Consider the following 26762-nt stretch of genomic DNA (forward strand, 5'->3'; position numbering starts at 1 on the left):
ACTCCCAATGGTTTTTTTAAGGTTAGGGGCTGGCTAGTTCCTAAGGCCAACCCACACACTGCCTGCCTCTAACCTGAGCTGGGTCCTTCCAGCCCACAACCTAAAAAGGTTCCTGACTCCTGCCTTCAGATGACTAAAGTGTGCCTGGAACATCATTTGTTGTCCTTTGTACATATCTTGGACTAGCCCTGGGTAAGAGGAGGCAGGCAGTATCCTGTCTGTGGTTTCAAAACGTTAATTGTACCTCATGTAGTTCTCTCTTTTGAGTTAGTTTGTTCTTTGTTAACTAGGAAATAATATCTGAATTGCAGCCTCCATGCCTAGCATCTTACTTCTCTAGATTTTAAGAGATGTCAGCATGGGTGACGAGTGCCTCCTGAGTCTGGGAGGTCACCAGCGGGGCACTGCTGGGGCAGGGGTTCCCCAGTGGCCAGTCGCCAAGTGCACTGATACCAGAGCTCTTGGGGTGGTGGTGGGGAGGGGCACGTGCCCCCCAGCCCCCACACTATGCGTTGCCTATGGATGCCAGGAGACTGGTTTGCTTCAGTGAAACCCAGCAGATGTAACTCTAGGTTATTCCTCCTCCCTCTGCTGGAAACCAGAGGGAACAGGATGGGGCTTATTCTGCCACTCGGCAGCAGTCGGAACAGGCAGACCTGGCTGCAGTCCCCTGGAGGCAGTGAGGGTAGAGGGGGGAATAACCCCCTCCCTGTCCCCTCAGGGGCATTTACATTTACATGCTCTTCAATGAAAGAAAGAAATGACAGAAAAGTCTAAGAGTAAGCATGGCATTGCAGTCTGGCTGAGGAAAATTGTGAGGTCATTTGAGTATTGTTTGGTGGGGAACTGCAGAAGCTCTTTTGAATTCTAGTTCATGGTAGATGATCCTACTTACAGATAGTCAGTCAGATGGGTGCAGCTGAATACTAATGGAAGTTAGGACAGGTTGAATTTAAAATAATTCTAGAACACTTGAGTTAAAAAAAATTTTTCAAGTACATCTACTTGACATGGTGCTTAAAATGCTGTTGGTCGCTGGTGGGCTTTCCTTACTAGAACTCCAAAGCTTGTTAATACCTAAAGCAGCGGTCCTCAACTGCTGGGCTGCTACATACAGAAAGGTCATGGAGGGGGTGCCTTGAATCTAAAACTGTTGAGAACTACTGATCTATCTGCTGAGTAAAAAGAAATATGCAATCTGGGTAAAAAGAAACAGAATGATGATGATGGCAATAATATGAAAAGTGGGTAAATGTTAGGTCCTGCTTGCATGGTAAATAGGGCTTGGATAACTTGAAGAACAGGCTTTTTCCTTTTACAATCCCCTATTAACTTATCTGAGCAAAAATTGTTTTGAGGAGCAAAAAAAGTGATGCTAGTAATCTAGAGCCCATACTTTCCAAAAACTAGAGAGCTAAAATATGTTTGATACAAGTAATAACACTAGATATTTGGCTGTCCAGGCAAAACCAAAGTGCCTATCTGGGTAACGTTTGTTTGTTTGTTTGTTTGTTTGTTTTTAAATAGCTAAAGAAGCAATTTCCCACTATGAACCTTAAAATTCCAGCTAAACGAATATTTGGCGATAATTTTGATCCAGGTATGTTGCAACATGATAATCATTCATTTTATTTATTTTGGGATGTGATAATTGTCTTGAACAGAATACAAAGCTGCCTTAGAGGAATGCAACTAGTCAGATACCGCATGCGCTGAAGTCCAGCCAACTTCTCTTGCTACAGGAGTATGTTGGTAACTCTCTTGCTTCAAACTATGTAAGTTGCATTAAATGTATTAAGGGAACAGGTTGCAGCTGGGCTGACCTCATCTTTAATGTGGAGACACTGTCATAAAAGATGCTAAAGCTAGGGTGCAATGCTTTGTTGTGACCCAAGCATGATTTCATTCTGCATTTCACTACTGGCTGCTAGTTAAGGTAGTATTGCTGAAATGCCTCTATCTTCTTGCCAGAATCTCCTATAGACTGTGTAATGATCTGTGGCATGCCGTAACCATAGAAACAGATCTCTGTACGGTGTACAGCAGTTTTGCTGACAGAATTAATTTATTCTCCTGTTGTGAATGAATACCTAAAGAGTCCCCATAATCTTGTCATAAACTGAAAACAACAGGATTACTTTTTTCATTACTAAGTTTGTAATTATGAAGTTGGGGTTTTCAGAGCTTTGAAAAGTCCCAAATGTAATAGTAGGCCATGCACTATAGTTTGTGTATACAAAAAGCAAAATTATCCCTCGTTACTGGCCTCAACAACTAATACAAATGCACACCTCTGTGTTAAACCTTACTTTCCATGCCATTTTTTATTCTGTTATCCTGAGTATATGGTGGGTGATATTAGTCATGTGTGGGCTGATTCAGGATTCTGGTGACGGGGGTGCAGCCACATTCTCTTTGGCTGTGTGATGTGTGGTCAGTGAAAGAGTTCACTCCCCATGAACCACACAACCCATACCATACTACATGGCAGTCTGGCCACAGCCCCATCACTGTGATCCTAGTTGTCAGTGGTCTGTCTCATAGCTCACCAGGATGTCTGCAAAGCTTCTGGTTGAATCTGCTTGTACTGTAAACTCGATGAATCTTCCCAGAGTCTCTGCTTTCAAGTGGCTCTGGAGCCTGCCACTGGTTGATTTTTCCCTCAGACCCTGAATTTAGCAGCAGGGGAAAGGAAAGGAGGGATAGAGTGAGAAGCAGCAAGCTTTAGCTACTTGAAAGCAGGGACTCTGGGCAGACCAGCCAGTGAGCTCGTAGAGCTCCCAGCATTTGTGGGAGCTCCTCTGACAGGCCAGTGAGCCCTGAGAGCTCACCATGCATTGCGCCTACAGCCAAAATAGGGCTCAACTTGTGCTACTGCAGCCCCTCTAGCTCTGCCCCTGGAGTCATGCATGCAGTGTTAAGAAGATATCAAGCCCAAATTATTTTGTTTGAGACTGAAAGGAGGAGAGTATCATTAGGGGAAAAAAGAAAAATGGCTAAAGCTTATTTTATGTATGAAGTATATGCCCAAGTTCTGCAGGGTTCTGCATTTCAGTAAACCTACTTTTGAAAGCATCTAACTTTGTGGAGAAGAATAGAGTAGGTAGATTTAATTAAAAAAATATTTTAGATGTTTCAGTTATTTAAAAGGACTTGGTCAAATCAAACTTGTCGCTGCTTCTAAGTTCAGGATAAATACATGCTTACAGAAAACCAAAACCAAGATATTTCATTATAGCTTCTTAAAAACGTATAAAATGAAATCTGCAACACACATAAGTAGTATTGTTAGTGCACAGGAATTTGGAAATGAATTAGAAGGAAGCTGTTCAGTTTCCAGTTGTCATTGTCTAAATCAGTGGTGCTCAACCTTCTGGCTTTGCATTTGTGTGAGGCTGATCCATAGGCCAGGTCAGACCCCACGTTGCCTCTGCATGCTGGGATCTGGCTCTGGGATTCTGCACTGCCTCTGCCTGGCTCCACACACTGGGATGGAGCCCTGTACTACCCTACGCACCTGATTTAGTACGCAGAGCCACAGTCTGGGGGGCTCCCTACAGATCCATGGGGAGCGTTGGGGCTAGATCTGGCCCGGGGGTTGATCATCCCTGATCTAAACTGAAAATTACTGGAGAGAAATAAAATTGTAGATATTAAAAGCAGTATTTAAAAAAAACGAATGTTTTTGAGTGGTATGAGTGATTTTGCATAAAGAAAAAGTTGGGGAAAGAAGATCTACTCAGAAGGTATAACCAGAAACTTAACCATAAGCTAAGACATCTCCCTATTTTCAACAGCACAGATTCGGGGTGGGTGTTCCAGCTCACATCATTAATTACAGCTTTCCTCAGATAATTCATGTGTTAAACTAATGAAAATAGTAAGGTTTTCCCTCTAAATTGTTTAAATTCTAGACTCTCATATTTCAACAATATTAGTCTTGCTGGAATAGTGAAATACTATTATTGACAAAGGTTTTGTCTGTCGTCTTGTTGTCTAGTAATTCAGAACAATTTCATAGTATAACATGAATTTGAGAGCTGTATCACTGGAATAATTTTCCCTTTTTCTAATATGTGGAAACTTTTTTTTTTTTTAATTGCAAAATTGTTAGTATTTGTAACATAGGTAAAATACTTCCTAGTTTTTTAAACTGACAGTGGGGAAGTTAATCTTTCCCAAAGAAGGAGGTTCCTCTTTATTACAACTGAAAAAGGCTTTAAAAGCCATTCAGTTTTAGCTCTTGTATTAATTTGAAATGGATCTAATAAGGGATGAAGTTTATAGTGGTGCCTTTTATCACTACTGGAAATATGCTAAAACACTTCGTTTGGATTAGGTTAACTTTTTTAAGATGCATATATCAAATAAAGGAAAAAATAATTAAAATATAATAGTTACTTATCAGTGCATTAGTTACTAGGTTGGACTATGGATTTTTTGACCCATGTTAGGCAACACTGTCTTGTAAGTGCTCACCAATCAGTGTCTGTGGGACTGCTCTTTTTAAGGACTTGATCTTCATCACTGAAATAGTTTTGCCTTCAACATCAGTCAGAGCATGGGACTTGCTCATCTTCAGGTATGAGCAAGGGTTGCTCAGTATAGCTCAGGAGTCAGCAACAGATTTGGGCCAAGTGCCAAAAACACCCACAGCCTCTACTTGGAAGATGTTGGTGTGCCAGGAGCGGATGGCAGGGGAGCCATGAAAAGCCCGGTACTTGTGGCAGTGCAGCCTGGGCCCTTTCCCTGCCTTCTGCCTGGAGGGGCATGTGCATGCAGTGCAGACAGTGAGCTGGGGCAGAGCTCCACAGACCCCAGTGCAGCTGCTTGCAGTCTCCCTGCCACTTGCTGTGAGCAGCCTGGGCTCCGTGGCAGGTGGCAGGGGCCTACCCAGAGCCCAGGCTGGCTGTGGCAGGTAGCCAGGAGGCAGCAAGCAGCTGCCTCTCTTGGCTCCTGCAGTGTCTGCCCCAGGAACATGTCCCAGCAACGATCTGGGCTGGGGCTCTATGAACCCTGGTGCAGCTGTTTGCAGCCTCCCAGCTGCCTGCCACAGCCAGCCCAGGCTCTGGGCAGGCCCCTGCCACCTACAACAGAGCCTGGACTGCTTACAGTCCAGGCTGCAAGCCCTGGCCTGGCTCGTTGCCGGTACCTGATACACATGTGCCTCAGAGTTTACAATGGAGGAACCACAAGGGGCCTGCCGATCCTTGTTGTGGCAGCGCAGCCCCAGCCCTTTCCCCACTGTCTACGTCTAGGCAAATGTGCCAAGCAAAATGCCTACTCATGCTACGCTGGCACATCTGCTGGGCGGGTTGCTAACCCCTGGTGTAGCCCATTGAAGCATGTGTGGGTACAGTTCAAAATCAGTCTGGTTTAGTAAGTTTTTTTCAGAGATGAAAGCATTGAAATGGTTTCAAAGAAAAGAACTCTTGGCTCCGATGTCTTTTACAACCAAATCCTCATGTGTAAGACCTGTTCTATTCAGATGTTTTCCTATTAAAGAAAATATAAGAAATCTAAATTTTAGTTATTTCATGGCAAGTTTTTAATGTCTTTAACATCTCTGTCCACTTTTCCCCCCAGACTTTATTAAACAGAGAAGAGCAGGACTAAATGAATTCATTCAGAATTTAGTTAGACAGCCAGAGCTATGCAACCAGTAAGTAGTCTGCTTATGTTTTGTAAGAGCTTTTTATTGATATGGTTTATATTTTAAAAATAAATTGCTAAAAACTATGTAGCTTAAATATAAAAGTATTGTGCTTTTTAATGTATAGAAATTATTATTTACTGTGAGAATTGTCTTTTTTCAAGAGTGATTTCAGAAAGCAAAAAATGTATTGCTTACTTTCTGAAACCCTTTTTACACACAAACTTGTACCCATTTGATTCCTAATCAATTTAAGGTAAACTAAAATAAATGTCAGCAGGCTTCTGTGATATCTTTTCATTAAAATTTCCTGAAATAATACCTCTATCCTACAGGTTCCTAGATATTGAGTACATTGGACTATAATGCATTTTATTTTGGCAAATTAAGTTAATCTCTAAAGCTTGTGAAATAAATTCTGCTTTTAGCAAGAAGTGAACTTCCTCAGCAGGAAACATTGCTACAACTTGTACTAGGCATTGGAAGTATTTAATGAATAGCTTTGTCCGAAAGACTCTTTAATATGAACTTCCTCTTTTCGAAAGTATTTCGTGTCGTCTTCCTAATGACGCGTGGAAAACGTTTTAAACAAAACAAAAGACTTGTAATGGAATAATTTTCCGGTAAAGGAAAAAATATTGGAATTGTGATCATAACATTTGTCCTTGACTGTGAAAGTAAATAGTACCTTTCAAATAACTAACTTTTGGAGCCTAATCTCTTTTTGCTAATTGACTTAAGCAAGAAACCATTTGTAAATGTTAATAGCAGACCTCTCCTGCTCCTGGTTCTTCCAGTGTTCAACTGTGAGGCACTTCAATTTATCTCCAAACCTTTCTTCCTTGAATCTTATTTGAAAAACACAAAAAGATTTAATAGCATGTAAATTAGATTTTAATTTGTTTTTAAGGTACTTTCATCTAGCACTTAGCACATCCAACCCCAGTATAAGCTGATTATTTTAAAGATGGTTGTGTGATGCACATGCATTGAAGAACTTTGTTTACTAGGAGGCTTCTTTATTTATAGAACAAAATTCCTGTCTGCTGCCTGGGTAAAATAAATAAATAATATATTTAGAAGAAGGATCAAGACTTTTTGACTTTGCAGCTCAGTTCTGAAGGGCATTTAAACACATTTGTTCAAAATATCTTGTATCTGTCAGCACTCTGAAGTATTTTAAATCTAAGATTATTATAGCATGCAAAATTTACTGTGACTTCCAAAATTCCAGCAGCCAAATTATGATGCATGATCACAACAAGACATTATAGCATAAAGTGTATTTAAAACTAACTGCTAAAAGGGAAAATTATGGCAGTTGCCTCATTCCAGATGATCTGAAAAGCTATTTTCAGACAGTTTTTTGCCTAATTGCTAAATATATTATGAACTAAGTAAGATAATGCATTAACCGTACTAATGTAGGAGGAAGATCTTATAATATTGGGTACTGCGTAAAATTTCTGTATCTGATAAAGTTTCTGTATCTCTTCCTGTACTCCACCTTTATACCTTAGAAAGTATCAACTGTTCAGTTGCATAGGGCTCTAGTTCAGTCAGGTGCCCTGTTACTAAAACCTAACTGTAATGCATGGTTGACTGAAAGAGTACAGAGAGAAAATGAGGCTTCTGGATGGGGGTTCCCAAAGGAAAAACCCTACCGCTAATCTTAAACATTAGAGCCAGCATTAGGCAACAGAGGTGTTGGTTGTAGCTATATTGGACTAAGGACATAGGCAAACAAGGTTCTTTGGGTAAATGTGATATCTTTTATTAGACCAACTAAATAGTTGGAAAAAATGTTATTTGCAAGATTTCAGGCTCAAACACCCTTCTTCAGGCATAGGGAGAGTCTGCTTTTGTTTTGTGTTCTCTTGGATGGAATAGAAGCCAATATGCAAAATGCAAGTCTGTGAAAATGCAAATGCATGGCAGTGAGGATGAAAGGCCATGGGAGATGATAGGTGAGAGACCGCTAGGTGGGCAGGGGGAAATGAGGGAATGTTAACCTGGCAATAGAATGTAGCTGGTAAAATGTACAGAGGTTACCTGGGGTTATCAGATGGCAGCCAAGTTGTTATGTGCCATAAATCTAATGTCTATATTTAGTCCATTATTTCATTGTATCCAGTAGATTTATGGTGTGAAGTTCATAGGCCCATCTGCAAAAGTTACTAGGCAGCCATATGTTGTGACCCTGCTCTGGCAAAGTCCCTTGGCTGATGTTGTATTTATGATGCAGTAAAATGGCAAGCCAGCTAGAAAAAATATTCCACATTTTGTGGAATTAAAGTAAAATAATCTACTGTGTTTAATGTGGAACATCTTTGTGGCTGGTTTGTATTGATTTGAATGTGTGTTATGAACATGCTAGGACATGAGTTGGAGATCAGGGAGCCACTCCCCAATCTAGGGCTCCTGGCAGCTGCATGCAGCCCAGCTCTGTGCACACCATTTGAACATGTTGGGAGGGCAGGAACCTAAGATGGGGGGCTGCTCCTGAATCTGAGACACTCCCCCTCTTGCTTCATCATGTTCGAAGGGCATGCATGTAGTTGTGCTGCACAGTATGGCTTTTAGGGCACAGGGGGCACCTGTTTCAACCCAGGGCCTGTCCCCTGCCTGGACAATTTGTCTTGAACCTGGGAATAACCCCCAGGTGCAGAGTAGCACCATACCCTGCACCTTGGAAGGCATGCAGAGCAGTCCTTGAGCCAGGACGTTTGAAGCCATGTGGGACACAGTTGTTCAGGCACGGATGGGGTGGCAATATCTTGGATAGAGGGGTTGCCCAGGTAGTGTGCTGCCCCTTGAAAGGAATGCTATGAAATCCAGTTACATGCATGCTCTTTGAACATGCCTTTTGAAGGGCAACTTATTAGTAGGACCAGGCAAGGGGCAGCCTCCAGGGAACTGGTTCCCTGATGCCAAGCTGCCTGGCAAACCTTTAAAGGTTTAGGTGCAAGGGGAGCTAATCTGGGGTTCCCCCCACTCTATCACAGGGGTCTGATTCCAGATTTTTGGGATCTGGGATCAGGTCCCATTTCTTGATTAAAAAATAACGTCTTCCAGTCTCCTGTTTTAGAAGAGTGTGGGTGTGAGTGCTTATTCATGACAATACAGAGCAGTTTAAATGTGTGTTTTAACTGCGTTCTTGGTGGCAGATTTGACCTGTCCAAGACACAGGTGCATTTCAGAAGTGGTAACATCACTCAGCAATGAGAAAGATGGAAAATGAGATCTGCTTCATTGGTCCCCTTTCTTGTGTCTACAGTACATTCTTGACTTGCATACCAGTAATGAAGGCTCCTGCCCCAGGCATAAGCCAACCAGTGCTAAGGTGGGTTAGAAAGATACCTTTAGAGGACAGCTGGATTTTCCTTTGGCCAGTGTCAGAGATAAATATTAGGGTAGATGGACAAGTGGTTTAATCCAATAAGGCATTTCCTATATGGATTAGTGTCAGACTCCCAATTATTTTACTGGTTTTAGAGACAAATCTCTCTGGTATCCAAAGACTACAGACATCTTGCAAAAATCTTTTCAGGAGAGAGATGCCTTTACTGAAAAGATAATGTGTGTAACTGTCTATCAGAACGCTTATTTTCCAACAAAACCATTAAAATCCAAATGCATAATATAGAGTGCATTAAAGACTTAGCATAGCTTTAAAATAATTCTAGTTTTCATTAAGGAACTCCTGGAACACAGAACTTAATGGCAGTAGTGGCCTAACTTCTACATGAAACAAGCTACCAGTTTTATGCAATGAAAGCCATGAGAAAAAGTCCTTCTGGTTGCTTTCTCCTCAGTGTTCCAAAACCAAAAGGAAAACCCATGTATAAAATACCTGGATCAAAACTCCTGCTGTCCTAATGGAGATGGGGAGCGGGGCAGGAAAAGGAGAATTCTTGTCATGTTTGGGTCAGAGATAATGGACTAAAGCTAGTGAACTATAAAACTAGTCTGTATTGTACGGCACCTTCTACACTGCTTAGCAACAACTCCTGCTGCTTCTGTAATGCAAATGAGAGCGTGCCATTTCTGCAGTTATTCACACGTGTCATTTGAACATATGCGATGGTTTAAATTAATCCTCTGGTCACCAATACAATATCTTGCAGCATTCATGGAATACCAAGTACATAGTAGAAAGCATACTACTTACCATGACTTCACTTTTGGGTAGTGTTTAGCTTACTTAAGAAGTGTTATAGCAGGCTTCTTGTTTAGATGACTAAAGTACCTCAGGATAGTTGCATGATGGTATCTTAGGGTAAAGTCTTCAAGGTGGACTGGGTCATACCATGACTGGTCTCAAGTACCAAACACAATTGGAGTGACATAAAATGGGCAACAAAAGCATTCTTCTTATTTAAAATGTGTTTTATCTAAAGGACCTCATGTCAAATAGAGAGTATATTCAGTAATTATTTGTATTTTTAGACTAATATAACCCCTTCTCTCTGATTTGTGTATGTATGTATCAAGTCCACAAAACAGTAAAATAATTCTGCCTAATCTGTAATCCATTTAAAGGAGGGAGGAGCTAAATTAAAATGCTAGTGCAACTTTGGTAATACTTGAACACCAATGTGAGGAGTATGGAATGTTCCTGGACCATTTTGCCCTTTTGAGATGTATTCCTTGCATTAAGACCTGTCTATGCCAAATTTAAAAATGCAGATGGCAGACAAAGACACAAATCTGCCAACAGGAATGGAGAAAGCATTGATTAATGGCAATCAGGACTCTTAGTAAAGATGATATGTTTTATTAGACCAGCAATATTTTTGCCAACAAAAAAAAATCTTTAATTGCAAGCATGTTTTTTCCCAGGATTTTAATTTCTGGAATGCAAATACATATGTGTAAGATAATAGTTTCTTATTACATTTAGAAAACTAAAAATGTTATCCTTAACACTTAAGGTGTTGGAAAGGAAATTGGCTTTCCATGGTCTCTCATAAAAGAAACAATTGCAAGGATTGTTGGAAGAAGTAAAAAATGTAGTTGCAATTATCATCCTTGGAATAATCTCAACTGAATACTTCTCCAGAATCTCTTTGGTTTCTTCTATATTTTAATAAGGAAAACTTTACTTATTATATATGTTCTGCTCAGAGATTGAATTACCTGTATTATAAGCTCCTGTAAAATAGATTTATTGGGGAAGAGTGTTACTTATTACCAAATGTTTAATACAGACCAATGGCAAGATATTTTTACACTGTATTCATGGGGATAGAGTGAAAATTTATTTAGGTCATTAGTTGGCTAATGGGTTTACCTGTGTCTCTAGCCCAGATGTCAGAGCATTTCTTCAGATGGACAATCCAAAGCATCAGTCAGATCCATCTGAAGATGAGGATGACAGGACCAGTCGGAAGGTAATAATTTGGTGACCAAAGTAAATTACTTCTGTTTTTCTAAACAAACTGTAGATACCTGAGCTCAGTTCTGTACACTGAGTTTCACTGAGATTTTCTGTTTGGGTGTTTTTAGTAGGTCCCTCCCCTTCGTTAAATTTTAATTTAAAAAGGTAGTGCTGAGTACTTACTTGTCAGTTGTGAACTGCAAAGATGAGGGGTTGGGATTGTTTTAGATGGGGCAAACAACCTTTTTTCCCTGTGTTCTGGACTAAAACCTGCAGTTTGGTTTACAGGTTATATGATATCACTACTGAGGCAGAAGGCAGGGAATTAGTGTTGCACTTAAACAGACTAAATCAGAGACGCACAGGCTTTCGTAAGCAATAATTCACTTCATCAGATGCTATGAAAGGATGGCTGGGAGCAGAGCTGTTAAATGGAAAGCTGTGATTTGAATACAAAGGGTAGGAAAAGGGAAGGAGTACCACTAAGAGAGGAAAGGTAGGTAAAAAGCAGTTAATCCATTGTGAGACATTGGGGTTTTAAAGCTAAGCCAAGTAATGGCATATTTCACAGATTTCATAAACATTTGGGCTGGAAGGGACCCCAGAGGATCATCGAGTCCAGTCCCCTGCCCCTGGGGCAGAAAGTCAGCAGGGATCACAGGATCCCAGCAATATGAATCTGTAGTCTCAGGTTAGACTATACAGTCTAGACAATGGATGATTTCTTGTTCTGCAATTTTCTATTCAGTTTTGGGAGTTTTCTTGGTGGTTTTTTTTGTTTGTTTTTTAAGTTTTGTCATTTAAGAATGGCTAAAGGTTTCATAGTTGGTAGGGTTGGAAGGGACCTGAGCAGATCATCAAGTCCGACCCCCTGCCATGGCAGGAAAGAGTACTGGGGTCAAACAGCCCTGGCTAGGTGATTATCCAGCCTCCTTTTGAATACCCTGGGGGTAGGAGCGAGCACCACTTCCCTTTTAGGAAGTTAGTTCCAGATCCTAGCCACCCTGATTGTGAAGTAGCGCCTCCTAATATCTAACCTAAACCTACCCTCTGTCAGCTTGTGACGGTTATTCCTTGTTACTCCTGGTAGTACTTGGGGGAACAGGGACTCTCCCATAGCCTGTCGGTCCCCCTTGGCCAGTTTGTAGATGGCCACCAGATCCCCTCTCAGCCTTCTCTTGTGGAGGCTGAACAGATTCAGTTCCCATAGCCTCCACTCATAGGGCCTGCCTTGCCCCCTGATCATGTGAGTGGCCCTCCTCTGGACCCGCTCGATGTTGTCCACATCCCTCCTGAAGTGCAGCGCCCAGAACTGGATGCAGTGCTCCAACTGTGGCCTGACCAGTGTCGCATAGAGGGGGAGGATCACTGCCTTGGACCTGCTCATGATGCATCTGTGGATGCATGCCAAGGTGCAGTTGGCCTTCCTGACTGCGTCCCCACACTGCTGGCCCATGTTCATCTTGGAATCAATAGTGACTCCACAATCCTTTTCTGCCTCTGTGCTGACTAGAAGGGAGTTTTCCAGCCTGTAGGTATGCTGCTGGTTCTTCCTCCACAGGTGCAATACCTTGCACTTATCAGTATTGAAACCCATCCTGTTCTCATCTGCCCACCCCTGTAACCTGTCTAGATCTAGTTGCAGCCTGTCCATCTCCTCTAGCGTGCCCACTTCTCCTCACAACTTTAATGTCATCCACGAATTTGGACAAGGTGCTTTTCACCCCCTCATCCAAGCTGCTGATAAAGATATTGAACAGTGTGGGCCCGAGGACCAAGCCCTGGGGGACCCCACTGCCTACATCCCTCCAGGTCGAAAATAACCCGTCCACCACCACTCTCTGGGTGCGGCCCTCTGCCCAGTTTGCGACCCATTTGACCATGTAGACATCAACACCCAATCGCCTAATTTCTTAATGAGAATAGGGTAAGAGACAGTGTCTGTCTTAGACAGTGCCTTCCTGAAGTCCAGAAAGACTATGTTCACGGTGACACCTGTGTCCAAGGATTTTGTGACCTGGTCGTAGAAGGCCACCAGGTTGGTCTGACAGGATCTGCCTCAAATGAACCCATGCTGGTTGCCCCTAACCATGATCTCCCCTGCTGGTCCCTCGCAGATGTGCTCCTGGATAATTTTCTCAAAGACCTTCCCCAGGACCGAGGTAAGACTAACGGGCCTGTAGTTTCCTGCATCCTCCTTCCTCCCTTTTTTGAAAATGGGGACCACTTTGGCCCTTTTCCAGTCCTCTGGCACCTCACCAGAGCACCATGAGTGCTCATAAAGCTGTGTCTGGGGTCCTGCAATGACCTCTACTAATTCCCTCAGCACTCTGGGGTGGAGATTGTCAGGGCCTGCTGATTTGAACACGTCTAGTCCCTCCAGGAGTTCCCTGACTAGGTCCTCGCTGACGCTGGAGCTGGCAGCGCCTCCCCTGAGTCCGTCAGGGATCCTGGTGTGGGTGATGACCCGGTCCCTGCTCAAAAAGATGTAGGCAAATAAATTGTTAAAGAAATTAGCTTTGTCATCTAGTGTGACCACCAGATTTCTTAGTGTATCCTGCAGAGGCCCTACATTACCTGGTACCTTCTTTTTACCCCCTATATATTTTAAAAAGGACTTCTTGTTATCCTTGATTTATCTGGGTCACCTAGTCCCAGTTGCATCTCTGCCTTAGCCTTCCTAACAGTCCCCCTACAGTCTTGAGCAATGGAGGTATAATCCTCCTTGGTGGTGGCCCCTCCGTTAACACAGGTTAATGTGTTCTGCTGCAGGCCTGTGTCTTTCTGGAACTGATGTCAAATCAGTATTCATTGACTTTTTCATGCAAGGATTGCTCTTTGTCCAATGTAGACAACAGAGGTTCTGCCTACCTGTTTATCACTGATTACAGGTGATAAACAGGTAAGTTTTGTATGATGTTAGCAGAAGTGCAGGTAAATGAACACAGGTGTTATAATCCATATTATTTGATCCAGTGATCACTGTGGTCTGTATTGATGAGAGGGCACAGCTGGCATCTGGGTCCATTACAAGGTCTGGTGCCTTGGGGATAAAAGGAATTAGTAGCTTGTTGCTAGAGAGATCTTTGCATGGGGGGTTGTTAGTGGGGGGTTGTCTGTAAGCCAGGACGGACCTGTCCCCTGTTGTTACCTTGAAGATTGTAATTTTGCCAGGAGGGGTTGGAATTCTTTAATAATGCATCCGAGGGGTTCAAACTTGGGGCCGTAGGTGACAACCAGAGGGATTCTTTTGCTCTGGACTGGGAGTTGGTGCTGTAGTAGGGTCTGAGTCTGGCTCTCTTAATTTGAGTGGTCACGGTTTTGGAATTGTATTGTATGCTAGACTTCTGTTCCTTTAGGTGTTCTTCTCATTTGGTAGGATCAGAGCAGATATGGTTGTAATGTAGAACTTGACTATAGAAGATGGATTTAGCAGTCTACTTGAAAACTGGTGTCATGGAGGTAGGTAGCTGTTGTTTGGTATCCAATACAATGTGGTGGTGCTGTTGCAAAGTTGCACAGCTGTGTCCAGGCCTGATCAGCTGATAGGACTTCCAGTGAGGGGTGCCTCTCACCATCTATTCAATTAATGGTGTGATAGGAATTAGCCATAATTTTTGTACACATTTTTGTGGCTTGTTTCTTCTTTTATCGTGTCATTAATTGATTGAATATGTGGCTGGGCCATAACTTAAAATGTGATTAACTGGTTAATCGTGTCTAAAGTATAACATGTGGCACGAACCTAAGATACTTTAGGGAGATGAGAGGGCAGCTGTGGAGAAAGGGGACTTGAAAATCTGTCATAAATATATTGGCATATTGGGAGGCCATACATGTGCCTCTCCCCTATTTCTGGAGGTAGCATCTTTAAGAGGTCACTTAGTTTCTTCTGGTATTGTACCTTGGAGGTCCCTGGTAAACTCCCTGGTAGGAGTTTGTAAAACTCGGTGTCAGAAAGTTGATTCTGTTTCCTGTACGTGTGCTTTTTTTGTCCATGATAGTGGTGGCACCCCCTTTATAAGCCTGTCTGTATGATAATCAGGGCTGTTTTTATGTCTGAATATGGCTCGCTGTTCCACAAGACTGAGGTTGTAACGAGCATTGTTGTTTTTTGGTAATCTCAGAGTAGGTGCAGAAACAGAAACTTTATATAGAGGTCCAGAGCGGGACTGTGGCACTTGGGTGGAGTCCAGGGACAATCCTTGTGCTGTGTATGGGTCAGGCCTGTGGCAAGCTGATCATTTCATGGTTTCTTATTATAGTAATATTGCATTAGTCTTAGGTGGTGGAAAAAAGCCTTGAGTTCTCCATACAGGAAGGAAAAAAGCTGCACGATACTGAGTTGTGTAGTGGGGCAGAAAGAAAGACCACAGCATAATACAGAGCCAGGCTGAGTGCACTTAGCTCAGTACAGAGCAGTAAGGCAATTGAGAATTTACCTCCTTGCGCTGTAGCCAAGCATAGATAAGCCTGTGCTTGGCTTCTCATATGGGGGGGGCGGGGAAGGAGTGGAGGGGAGAAGCGAGGACTTTGTTCCTCACACAGCAGCTTGCAGGGACAAGTGCGACTTACTTTCTTGCACTGGAACCAGGCAGAGAAGAGACTGTATTTACCTCCTTACATAGGGGTTAGGTGGGGAAGAGCAAGTGTTTATCTCTTTGTACCCCATGGTACTCTCAAAAGGATCTTGCAGCACCCCATGATGCTGAACATCCCTGTTGAAAAGCACTGATCTGTAAGGTGCACCTGTGCCCAGCCTTCTGCCTGACTTCAGACCAAAATGGATCAGGATTCAAGTCATTCAGAGGTCTTCCCAAGGGCACTCAAAGAGGGTGGGGAATTGAGGATGAGAAGTTTAACTCTTTGATAACTAAAACAGAAGAAATTTTTAAGTAGTGTAATTCTTTTCTATGGTATTGGGGAACAAAAGCTCCAGTTTTGGTTCAGTTCATATTTTTAAGATCTCAAGCTCAGTCATCACTAAAGACACTATACTGAGTGTAGGTTTAAGTGTCTTAAGTTTATCTAAGGCACTGTTTGTCTTAATGTCTAATTTTATGTCAAGAATTAATAATAGAAGATTATTGCATTTTTCTAGGTAGAACAGCTAAGTTCTTACAGTCCATTCTAGTATGTCTCCTCTTAGTAGCTAATACATATGTTATCTTATGTTTCTCTGACTTGATTTAAGACCCACTAAATTTAATAAGTAAACTTCCAACTGAATCTGCTGCTATGTATTTGTGAATGAAAGGTTTTGTGTAGGCACTAATTTATGAGATTAATTGCAATTTTGAGGGGCACTCATTTAGACTCGCTGAGCTTTCCAGGTCTATAAATGAATGCTGTTTTTAGTACCCCTTTTCTTTTTCTGCTATTCAGTTTTAGTCCTCTTCACTTCCTCTTATTTGGCAGAATTGAAAAGGCATTAGACAGAAAAATGCTTTCTTTGATATAATTAGCTTTGCATGTGTATGTGTGCACGCGTATGCACACATATACATGCACATGTGTGCTTAAAAACAATGGACAGACAATACCAATACCAAACCGAGGTACCAAACTCATTCAGTTTAAAAGGGCCTGCCAAACAGGGAAAAAAAAGCTCAGTTAGGCTCCGGAGCGGTGAGAGACGCGCGGGTGAAGCCCGCTACCCCCCCACTCCCCCGAAGCCCCCCAGACACCCCCTCAGCAGCCGATGAGCCCCCTGCCGACCCCCAGCACAGCCGGAGGTAAGCGGGCTCGTGGTGGGAAGGGGTTAACTCCTCGCTCCCTGGGAGGAGGCCGCTGCCTGGAGCCGGGCCGGGTCAAGCCCCCGCCCAGGCCCCTACTTGGCCCAGTCCCCCAGGGAGCCACGCGAACAGGCTGCGTAAACAGGCGCTTGAGTTAGCGCGGAGTTCGCACAGGAGAGGGTGTGGGAGGGCACGAGACCCCAGAGTAGTCAGTCCTAGCCGTAGCCAGCCTACCAGAGGCATGACACGGATGGGCACGCGCCGCACCCCAAGGGTCCCCTTGGGCTCTGCGGCCCCCCCCCATCGGGCACCTCAGAGATGGCCGCCCAGACGGAGCCCATGGTTCCGGGCTCCACGCAGACGGGGGCCCTGGCTCTTGGCTGCGGGGGCTGCCTGTCCCTTTTTCAGGCTCTGGGGCCCGGGAGCATGGCCACCTCCCCGTGTGGGGTCTTCTCCCTACTGGGGTCTCTGGCGCGCCAGCTGGAGGAGCTCCAGGCCACAGTCCAGAGACTCATCGTGGTGGGACTCATCGCATGACTGGGCGGTGAGTGTCAAGGGCTATAGCCTATACAGGAGGGACAGGATAGGAAGGAAAGGTGGAGGAGTAGCACTCTACATCAAGGAGGAATATACTTCCTCGTTAATCAGCAAGGGGGTAGAGGGGGGGCACTCTGAGGTGCTCTGGGTTAGAGTAAAAGGCAATCCAGGGGAGAGAGACTTAACGGTGGGAGTCTACTATAGACCTCCCAACCAGGGAGAAGAGCTCGACCAGGAATTCTTAGGTCAGCTCACAGAGGCAGTGAGGGCTAAGGATGTGGTCATCATGGGGGACCTGAACTTCCCAGACATCTGCTGGGAGGAGCAGTCAGCCAAGTCTGATCGCTCACGTCGGTTCTTAGCCAGAGTGCAGGAGGTGCACAGTCCCACCAGGGGAGACGCCTTGTTGGACCTGGTGCTGGCCACGGGTGATGACCTGGTGAGGGGGCTGCGGGTGATGGGCCACCTGGGAGACAGTGATCATCGCTTGCTGGAATTCACCATCCAGCGTAAGGTGGCAAAGGGCTGCAGCAAGGCAACAGCCCTAGACTTTAGGAGGGCTGACTTCAACAAGCTAAGGAGGATCGTTGGGGAAGCGCTGAGGACCCAGAGGGGAAGGGAATCAGATGTCGAAGGGGAGTGGTTGCTCCTTAAGGAGACGATCCTCCATGCCCAAAGGGAGGTAATCCCAACAAGGGTCAAAGGGAGCAGGAGGGCACATAAACCCCCATGGCTCACTAAGAGCATCCGGGAATGTCTCCTTGCTAAAAGGGAGGCATACACCCAATGGAGAGATGGGGTCATCACCAAGAAGGACTATGTTACAGTCGCCCGAGGATGTAGGGGGGCAGTCAGGAGGGCCAAGGCAGAGATGGAGATAGGACTAGCTTCCCGGATTGGGGACAATAAGAAATCCTTCTTCAAATACATAGGGGGTAAAAAGAGGGTCCCGGGTAATGTGGGGCCCCTGCAGGACACGATGGGCAACTTAGTCATCACGCCAGATGACAAAGCTAACATATTGAACGATTTCTTTGCCTCTGTCTTCCTAAGTAGGGACCAGTTCAGCCACCTCCCTGCTGGGCCCCCCTCGGGCCCCGGGAGAGACACGCCTGGGCCAGGGGTTAGCGAGGAGTTGGTTAGGATACTTCTGGAGAGGCTGGACGTGTTCAAGTCCGCTGGTCCGGACGATCTTCACCCTAGGGTTCTGCAGGAACTGGCCGAGGTCATTGCGGGACCCCTGGCGCGGCTCTATGAGCACTCATGGTGCTCTGGTGAGGTGCCGGAGGACTGGAAGAGGGCCAATGTGGTCCCTATCTTCAAAAAGGGAAAAAAAGAGGACCCGGGAAATTACAGGCCAGTTAGTCTTACCTCAATCCCGGGTAAGCTCTTTGAAAAAATTATCCTGGCACACATCCAGGAGGGCCTTGCAGGGGAATGCATGCTCAGGGGCAACCAACGTGGGTTCATCAGTGGCAGGTCTTGTCAGACCAACCTGGTGGCCTTTTACGATCAGGTCACCAAATCATTAGACGCAGGGGTTGCTGTGGATGTAGTCTTTCTGGACTTCCGGAAGGCTTTCGACACTGTCTCTCACCCTGTCCTCATCAAAAAGCTGGGAGACTGTGGTGTCGATGCCCACACGGTCAAATGGGTCGCCAACTGGTTGGAGGGCCGCACCCAGAGGGTGGTAGTGGATGGGTTCTTCTCGACCTGGAAGGACGTGGGCAGTGGGGTTCCGCAGGGCTCGGTCCTCGGGCCCGCACTGTTCAACATCTTCATCAGTGACTTGGATGAGGGGGTAGAAAGCACCCTGTTCAAGTTTGCTGATGACACTAAGATGTGGGGGGATGTGGGTGCACTAGAAGGGTGCAATAGGCTACAAGCTGACCTTGACAGGTTGCAACGGTGGGCGGATGAGAATAGGATGGGGTTTAACACTGATAAGTGCAAGGTGTTGCACATGGGGAGGAAGAACCGGCACCACACTTACAGGTTGGGGAACTCCCCTCTTGCCAGCACGGAGACGGAAAAGGATCTTGGAGTCGTCATTGACTCCACGATGAACATGGGCCGGCAGTGTGGGGAGGCAGTCAAGAAGGCCAACCGTACCCTGTCATGCATCCACAGATGCATCTCGAGCAGGTCCAGGGAGGTGATCCTCCCCCTCTATGCGGCACTGGTCAGGCCGCAGCTGGAGTACTGCGTCCAGTTCTGGGCGCCACACTTCAAGAGGGACGTGGACGATATGGAAAGAGTCCAGAGGAGGGCCACTCGTATGATCAAGGGTCAGCAGGGCAGGCCTTATGAGGAGAGGCTACGGGACCTGAACCTGTTTAGCCTCCACAAGAGAAGGTTAAGGGGGGACCTTGTGGCCTGCTACAAACTGGTCAGGGGGGATCAGCGGGTATTGGGGGAGTCCCTGTTCCCCCGTGCGCTGCCAGGAGTGACCAGGAATAACGGTCACAAGCTGGCGGAGGGTAAGTTTAGATTAGATATTAGGAGGCGCTACTTCACAGTCAGGGCGGCTAGGGCCTGGAACCGGCTTCCAGGGGAAGTGGTGCAGGCTCCTAGCCTGGGGATTTTTAAAAGGAAGTTAGATAAGCACCTTGCCGGGGTCATCTGACCCCGGTGCTCTTTCCTGCCAAGGCAGGGGGTCGGACTAGATGATCTACCTAGGTCCCTTCCGACTCTAGCTACTATGATACTATGACTGCGTGCCATCAGGGACTGTGAGCAGGAGATAGACTCCCATGATCACCTCTTGGCCAAACTGGCCAGTTGTGGCCTTGGGTCCACCATGATCCGCTGGCTGTGAAATTGGCTCTGTGGTTGGACCCAGAGGGTTGTAATTGATGGCAGTCACTGATCGTGGTGCCCTGTGACCAGTGGGGTCCCTCAAGGCTCTGTCCTTGGACCCATACTGTTCAACATCTTCATTAATGATGTGGACACTGGAGTCAGGAGTGGACTGGCCAAGTTCGCCGATGACACCAAACTTTGGGGCAAAGCATCCACGCCAGAAGATAGGCGGGTGATCCAGGCTGACCTGGACAAGCTCAGCAAATGGGCAGACGAGAACCTGGTGGTGTTTAACACCGAAAAATGCAAGGTTCTGCACCTTGGGAGGAAAAACCTGCAGCATCCTTATAGGCTTGGCAGTGCTACGTTGGTTAGCACTACAGAAGAAAGAGACTTGGGGGTCATCATTGACCACAAGATGAACATGAGCCTGCAATGCGATGCTGCAGCTAATAAAGCAACCAAAATGCTGGCTTGCATCCATAGATGCTTCTCGAGCAAATCCCGGGATGTCATTCTCCCCTTGTACAAGGCCTTGTACTCGCCCTTGGTGCGGCCACAGCTGGAGTACTGCGTCCAGTTTTGGGCTCCACAATTCAAAAAGGATGTGGAGAAGCTTGAGAGAGTCCAGAGGAGAGCCACGCTCATGATCAGAGGTCAGGAAAACAGATCTTACGATGATAGGCTGAGAGCCATGGGATTCTTTAGCCTGGAAAAGCGTAGGCTCAGGGGTGATCTGGTGGCCACCTATGAGTTTATCAGGGGTGACCACCAGGATCTGGGGGAATGTTTGTTCACCAGAGTGCCCCAAGGGATGACTAGGTTGAACGGTCACAAACTCCTGCAAGACCGTTTTAGGCTGGACATGAGGAAGAATTTCTTTACTGTCCGAGCCCCCAAGGTCTGGAACAGTCTGCCAGTGGAGGTTCAAGAGTAAATTGGATGCTTATCTTGCTGGGATCCTATGACCCCAGCTGACTTCCTGCCCTTCCGGCAGGGGGCTGGACTCGATCTCCCGAGGTCCCTTCCAGCCCTGATGTCTATGAAATTCACTAGATAATTACCCCTAAAAGAATCAAGAAAAAACTCTGTCAGTGTGCCTATTAACACCAAAAAGTTAAATTACTTTAGGTTACATTCATCCTTGTCCATCCTGGGACATCTGCTAAAGGCAGAAAAGCTACTAGGTGCTTCGAATTTGAAAATGGTAATTCAAACAAAATCAGATATTATAAAAGGAAACAGCCCTCATGTAGTATATTGTATGTTAATACTTACTTGTATAGTAGTAGAACTTTCCTTTGGTCAGTACCCAAAACATGGAAATCTCGCAAACTTTGCTCTGATCTTTATTTAAAAACAAGAAAATTACAGAATCGGGAGAGGTTTGAAATGGGAATAGTTTCTCCTTCCCCCTGCAGCCCACACACTGTGTGGGTGTGTACCAGCTTGAACAGCCTCCCTGCAGCTACTGGAATTAATTACTGGAATAAATGTGACCTTTTAATGTCATATTATCAAGGGTTGACAGCAGCTTTTCTTTCTTCTTTTTTTTTTTTTTTTTTAAACAGATGTCTTTAATTAGGTCCTGCATAAATAGCGATTATTTTGATAACTTGTAGGCAAGATCATGGTAGATTTAATAAAAATCCAGAGAATATTCACTATGTAAAATAATCTGATGGTTTGAATTTTGAACATTAAACAAATTACTACCTGTTTAAAAGGGGCTGAGATTTAAATTTCTTCTTTTCCTACCTCTACTCTCTGCATTTGGATAAAAAAATTGCTTGCTATCTCTAAGTTTTGGCACTGTATGTATGTATAAATAACCTTTCCCATTAAAAGAATAACTGGATACTTACCTTGTATGGGGTACTTTATTTAATAGACTTAATCACTTGGCTTAAAACACCTCTACATGTTTATCATTATTGACTGTCTTTAGCTAATACACATTGCATAATGTCAAGAGGAAGACAGGATTTCCTTTTGAAGAAAAAAACAATTTTAAACTGACCTGTTTTTTCTTTCTGTTCCAGCAGCTAAACTCTACCTCACAGAATATCAACCTGGGACCATCTGGAAATCCTCAGTAGGTTTTAGTTAATTATAAACCAGAAGTCAGTCTAGACTTTAATTGTTAATTATATGAAAAGCCCCGCTAGATATGTGCATTTATTTGCTCATTTTTCAACTTGGAAGGAAGCAAAGGTTCTAACTTGGTACTAGGTAAATATTGTAATGCATGTTAGCTGTATAGTTTTCCATTAATCTTCACCAAACAAGTCTGAGAAACTTGTAGTATTGTTTGTACTACAAAGTTAAACAGTGAATTGGATACCTTCCTTTCCCACCCTAGAGAACCAGTAGGGCTGCTGAGGTCTTGAAAAAGCAAGTTCCTTTTACATTTTTCCTTCCTATTTTCCCTTCACTTTTGTCCCAAAAATGTGTAAAAAAAACAAACGAACGAACAAAAAAACAGTTTTGTAATCCACTTATACTGCAAATACTTGTGAGAGAGATAATATGCTAGTGAGAAGACACAGAATTCCGCTGACTTGGAAAGCAAGGAGACACAAAACTCCATATACCCATGTAAATTTGTTGTACTTTCTAGTCCTTTGATTTTTCTCTGTACGGGGCAGGGTGGGGGCACCTGTGGGAACAGAGTTGGCCCTTGACAATATCCACAAAGCTCCGAGCCTTGGCTTGCTGCTGTTAATTTCTTCCATCAGTTGACACCCAAGCAACTCTTCTACCTGGTAGAAAACAAAAGGACTATATTTCTTCATTATAACTTCCAGGATAAATGTATTTTGGTCTGAGAATACATGACAGTATGTGCCCTGCAACACAAGTTGTCTTCCATAGTCCATCTTCTGTTAGCATAAACTTGTGTTCATGATGCACTACTGCAAAATAATTTTAAGTGGGCCAGTATAGGGTAAGCAGTTATCCATGTTTATATGAGAAACTAGCATATGCAGTCAGTATCTTTCCTCTCTTCCTGACACACTCAGTGTGGTTCCTAGTTTCTCCCCTCAGCCAGCTTCCTCACTTTTTCCCTAGTCCTCCCTTCTCCTGACTCTTGCAAAACAAACAGAAAAAGCAAACATACCCAACCACTCCAATGAACTTAATGTGGAATGGTAGAGGAGGAGAAATTATAGACAAATAGGGACTATGATCTTTCAAGTGATCCTTTTTTTTTCCCTTGTACTCTATTTGAGTACTAACATTTTGATTGCATTTTCCTGGAAGAGAAAAGGAACAGAGAAGTGAGATGGGTCTAACCATGGGTCATAGTAAGAGGGTGTCCAGGGAATCTCCAGGCAAAGAGCAAGTCATAAGTGGACATGGGGCAAAGGGTAGGAATGCACAATACTCCTTTAGATATGATGTCAGGCTACTGTGCAGAATTGTAAAGTTGGTACCTTCTGGCTGAATAACCAGCTTTCTTCCTGGCTTCTTGCAGTGCTAAACCAACAGACTTTGACTTCTTGAAAGTTATTGGGAAAGGAAGCTTTGGCAAGGTGAGCTTTCATATTAAATCTCATCCTGGCAATAGTTGTCAGTCCACCAGCAAATAACTGGGAAGGTGCTTCAAGTCATTTGTGGATTCAGTGCATGGTTTGATAGAGGGTCTCTACCACTACAGCAGTTTCTTCATGCTATAGTTGTTTGGGGCCTGTAACAAACACTTGAAAGAAGTATTAACAAGATTCTCCCTCCTGTTGGGAGAACAACAATCCATTCTACCTCTGCTTGGTCTCCAAGTGTTGTTCTGTCTGCTGAGCAGATGTGCTGAATTTGCCAAACATTGCTGGCAAATAGTTTCCTGCCCCTGCCACTGCCACCTTGGATCCTCCTAGAGCAGCAAGTCTTGCTGTAAACATCTTACAATGATAGATGGAGCACTTCACCCTGCTTCAAGTTACTTTTTGAGACTATTGGGAGGTGGGGTGGAGGTGGGCAGGGATATCATGTTTTCATGCGTTTCTTGATGGAATAGAATCTTTTATTAAAAAAAAAATAAAATAAAATAGAAGCCCTCATTGGATTCCAGAAGTGGGAGATTTAGGCTTGGGCCTCTACCATAATGTAACCCTGCATGAGGTAGCCATAATAACACTTGCAGTTCAGTAGGAACTGCAAAACCTTAACTTCTGCTGTCTGGGAATGTTCTCCTTTTGCTGATTTAAGCTGCTAATGGCTGAACTATTTGAAAGGCAACAAAATTTGTACTTTGGCCTAATTGTGTTAAGGAGCAAAAATAAATAGTTTTGTAGAACAAAAACTATAGTAACAAGCTAATCTTTTTTTATTATTATTATAGGTTCTTCTCGCAAAGCGAAAACTGGATGGGAAATATTATGCTGTCAAAGTGCTGCAAAAAAAGGTTGTTCTCAACAGGAAAGAGGTAAAGGGAAATGCATTTTTTTTTTCTTTTTTCCCCCCTTTAGTTACAGAATTGTTCCTATTTACTGATTGACCTTTTACTTCCTTACAGCAAAAGCATATTATGGCTGAACGTAATGTGTTGTTGAAAAATGTGAAGCATCCATTTTTGGTTGGATTACATTACTCATTTCAAACAACAGAAAAGCTTTATTTTGTTCTGGATTTTGTTAATGGAGGAGAGGTGAGCATTTTTTGTATTGCTTTTTTGGGTCTCCTTGTTCTGCTAATATACAGGAGAAAAATCTGTTCTACAATAGATTAATATTAGTGTTCAGTAAATTAAAATCCTATTGAACTTGCTCATTACAATTAAAGATGTTGAAGCTATTAAAATCTACAGCAACATAGAATTCATTGTTCATAAGATTGTCTTCAGAAGTCACTTACAAAAACTTTTAGTGTTAACATTAATGCACAGCTTTAATCCAAAATTTTTCCTTGGTTGTAGAAGCTATTCTTTCTTTTTCCTTCTTTTTTTTTGTTTTCTGACATTGCTATAAAGAAAATATACCTCTCTGAATGTTTATATGTTGCTGACTTTCTTCAGCACTTATAAGTATTCTTTCTTTTTTCATCGAAGTTTAGATACCAAATTCTTGAGCAGTTAAAAGGTTTTTTGGCAGACTTAACCAATTAATTGAATTGACTTGTTAAGAGTTACTGTGCCACTGCATCCATTCCATAGCTTTGCATGCCATAATTAAGACTTAACTATTATACCCTTGTTATCTGCAGCATTCTTGTCCCTCTGAATACCACTAATGCATCTGAAGAGTCATTAGTAACTTAAGGAGGAACCTGTTAAAATGTATAGGCTTCTGGCATCACTTTCACAAGGTACTCTGGAGCATATTGATACTTAAAAAAAGTATCAAGTCTCCAGGCCTAGGTGGGGGTGTATGTATGTAGATGTACTCCTCCCCCCCCCACACACACACACAGAGCCAAGAGTATGGGATGAGCTCAAGTAGAAAGTGACTGTGGGCCTTTGTACATGCTGCAAAATTAACCTCAGAGCAGCTTGAATGCCCTTTTGCATTCTTTAATGGCTTTGCTCTTTGCACATTCGGTGGCGTATTCCGCTTTAATGGTGTTGCTGTTTGCATGCTCAGCCATGTATTCCACTTTAAATGACTTTGGTATGTAGCAAGATAAAACACCTCCAAGGTGTTTTAATTTGCTACCTAACAAAGTACAATAGTGCACAGGGCTCTGGAAGCTGATATGCTCAGGGTTTAGTGGGCCCCATGCAGCTCAGAGGCTGTGGGACCTGGTGGCAGCCCATGAAGGCAGGCTTCACTGAATTGTGGTGAACCTGATTTCCCCCCTCCCCCCCCCCTCCCCCCGAGCCTGCCTTCCTGCCTGAGCTATGCGGGGGCTCAGCGCTTCCCTTGGCAGCTACGGTGCCTCCTGGGACTGCCCAGGTCGGGTGCCAGTAAGCGGGTGCTGTCTTGGGGACCCCTGTGGAGCTCAGGGACCACTCAGCCTACCAGCAGCTCACCCGCCGCCACCCCCCCCCAGCCCCCAACCACTGAAGAGGCAGGTAAAGATCGGGTCCCCATCCTTGTGTACACGCCATGGGAGTTTAGTTCAGTTTAATTCTCCCTAAATTGAAGCAGTGTTTTTAAAAAACCACCATTTCAATTTAGGGAGAACTAAACTGAATTTAAACCCCTGTGGTGTGTACAAGCAGCCTGAGCACCTAGTTAACATTGGAGCAGCTGTATACAGGCAGTCCTTGACTTACAACTTCTTGAGTTGTGATGAACATCACTTATGATGTTTATAAGTTGACAACCTGTTCTGACGTGGGTTTAGTCTTTATGATGGTTACTACTGTGTGCAGCTGGTAAGTGGGGGAGGAGGAAGGGGAATGGGGGGTAGATCGAGGCTGCTGCAGTGAGGGAGGACTGGGACTGAGGCTGGGGCAAAGGCTGCCCATCTGGGCCTGGGCGGATGTGAGACTGAACTGCGGCTCCTCAGGGGGGTGTGGGAAGGGAGGGGGGCAGCAGCTCCCACTGCTGCATGCCACTGGTCTGGTGGCTTGACAGGCAGTTACTGCCACTGCTCCCACTGCTGGTCTGAGAGGGCGTGGGAGGGGGTGTGCCCCTCCCGGATCTGCAGAGGTGGAGTGGACAGGGCCGGGGCTGCACCAGGCTGTGCTCCAGGTAGGCAGCAGGGGCTATGGTGA

The 26762-nt window shown here is 44.4% G+C and overlaps 1 protein-coding gene across 3 annotated transcripts in view; it reads left to right on the forward strand.

Annotated features, from left to right (window-relative positions):
* Window positions 1–26762, forward strand: part of SGK3 (serum/glucocorticoid regulated kinase family member 3) — a 96472-nt gene that overhangs the window by 52971 nt on the left and 16739 nt on the right. For 2 of the 3 annotated variants that reach the window (XM_090040091.1, XM_090040092.1), the window contains 7 exons: window positions 1528–1600; window positions 5587–5662; window positions 10959–11046; window positions 22150–22202; window positions 23586–23643; window positions 24447–24530; window positions 24621–24752. In XM_090040091.1, the coding sequence (XP_089896217.1) occupies window positions 1528–1600; window positions 5587–5662; window positions 10959–11046; window positions 22150–22202; window positions 23586–23643; window positions 24447–24530; window positions 24621–24752 (564 nt within the window). The remainder of the gene's footprint in view (window positions 1–1527; window positions 1601–5586; window positions 5663–10958; window positions 11047–22149; window positions 22203–23585; window positions 23644–24446; window positions 24531–24620; window positions 24753–26762) is intronic. The other variant, XM_090040093.1, reaches the window with a different exon arrangement.

The sequence above is a fragment of the Crocodylus siamensis genome, chromosome 3, assembly GCF_052110815.1.
Source record: "Crocodylus siamensis isolate JL-2025a chromosome 3, ASM5211081v1, whole genome shotgun sequence".
NCBI lineage: Eukaryota > Metazoa > Chordata > Crocodylia > Crocodylidae > Crocodylus > Crocodylus siamensis.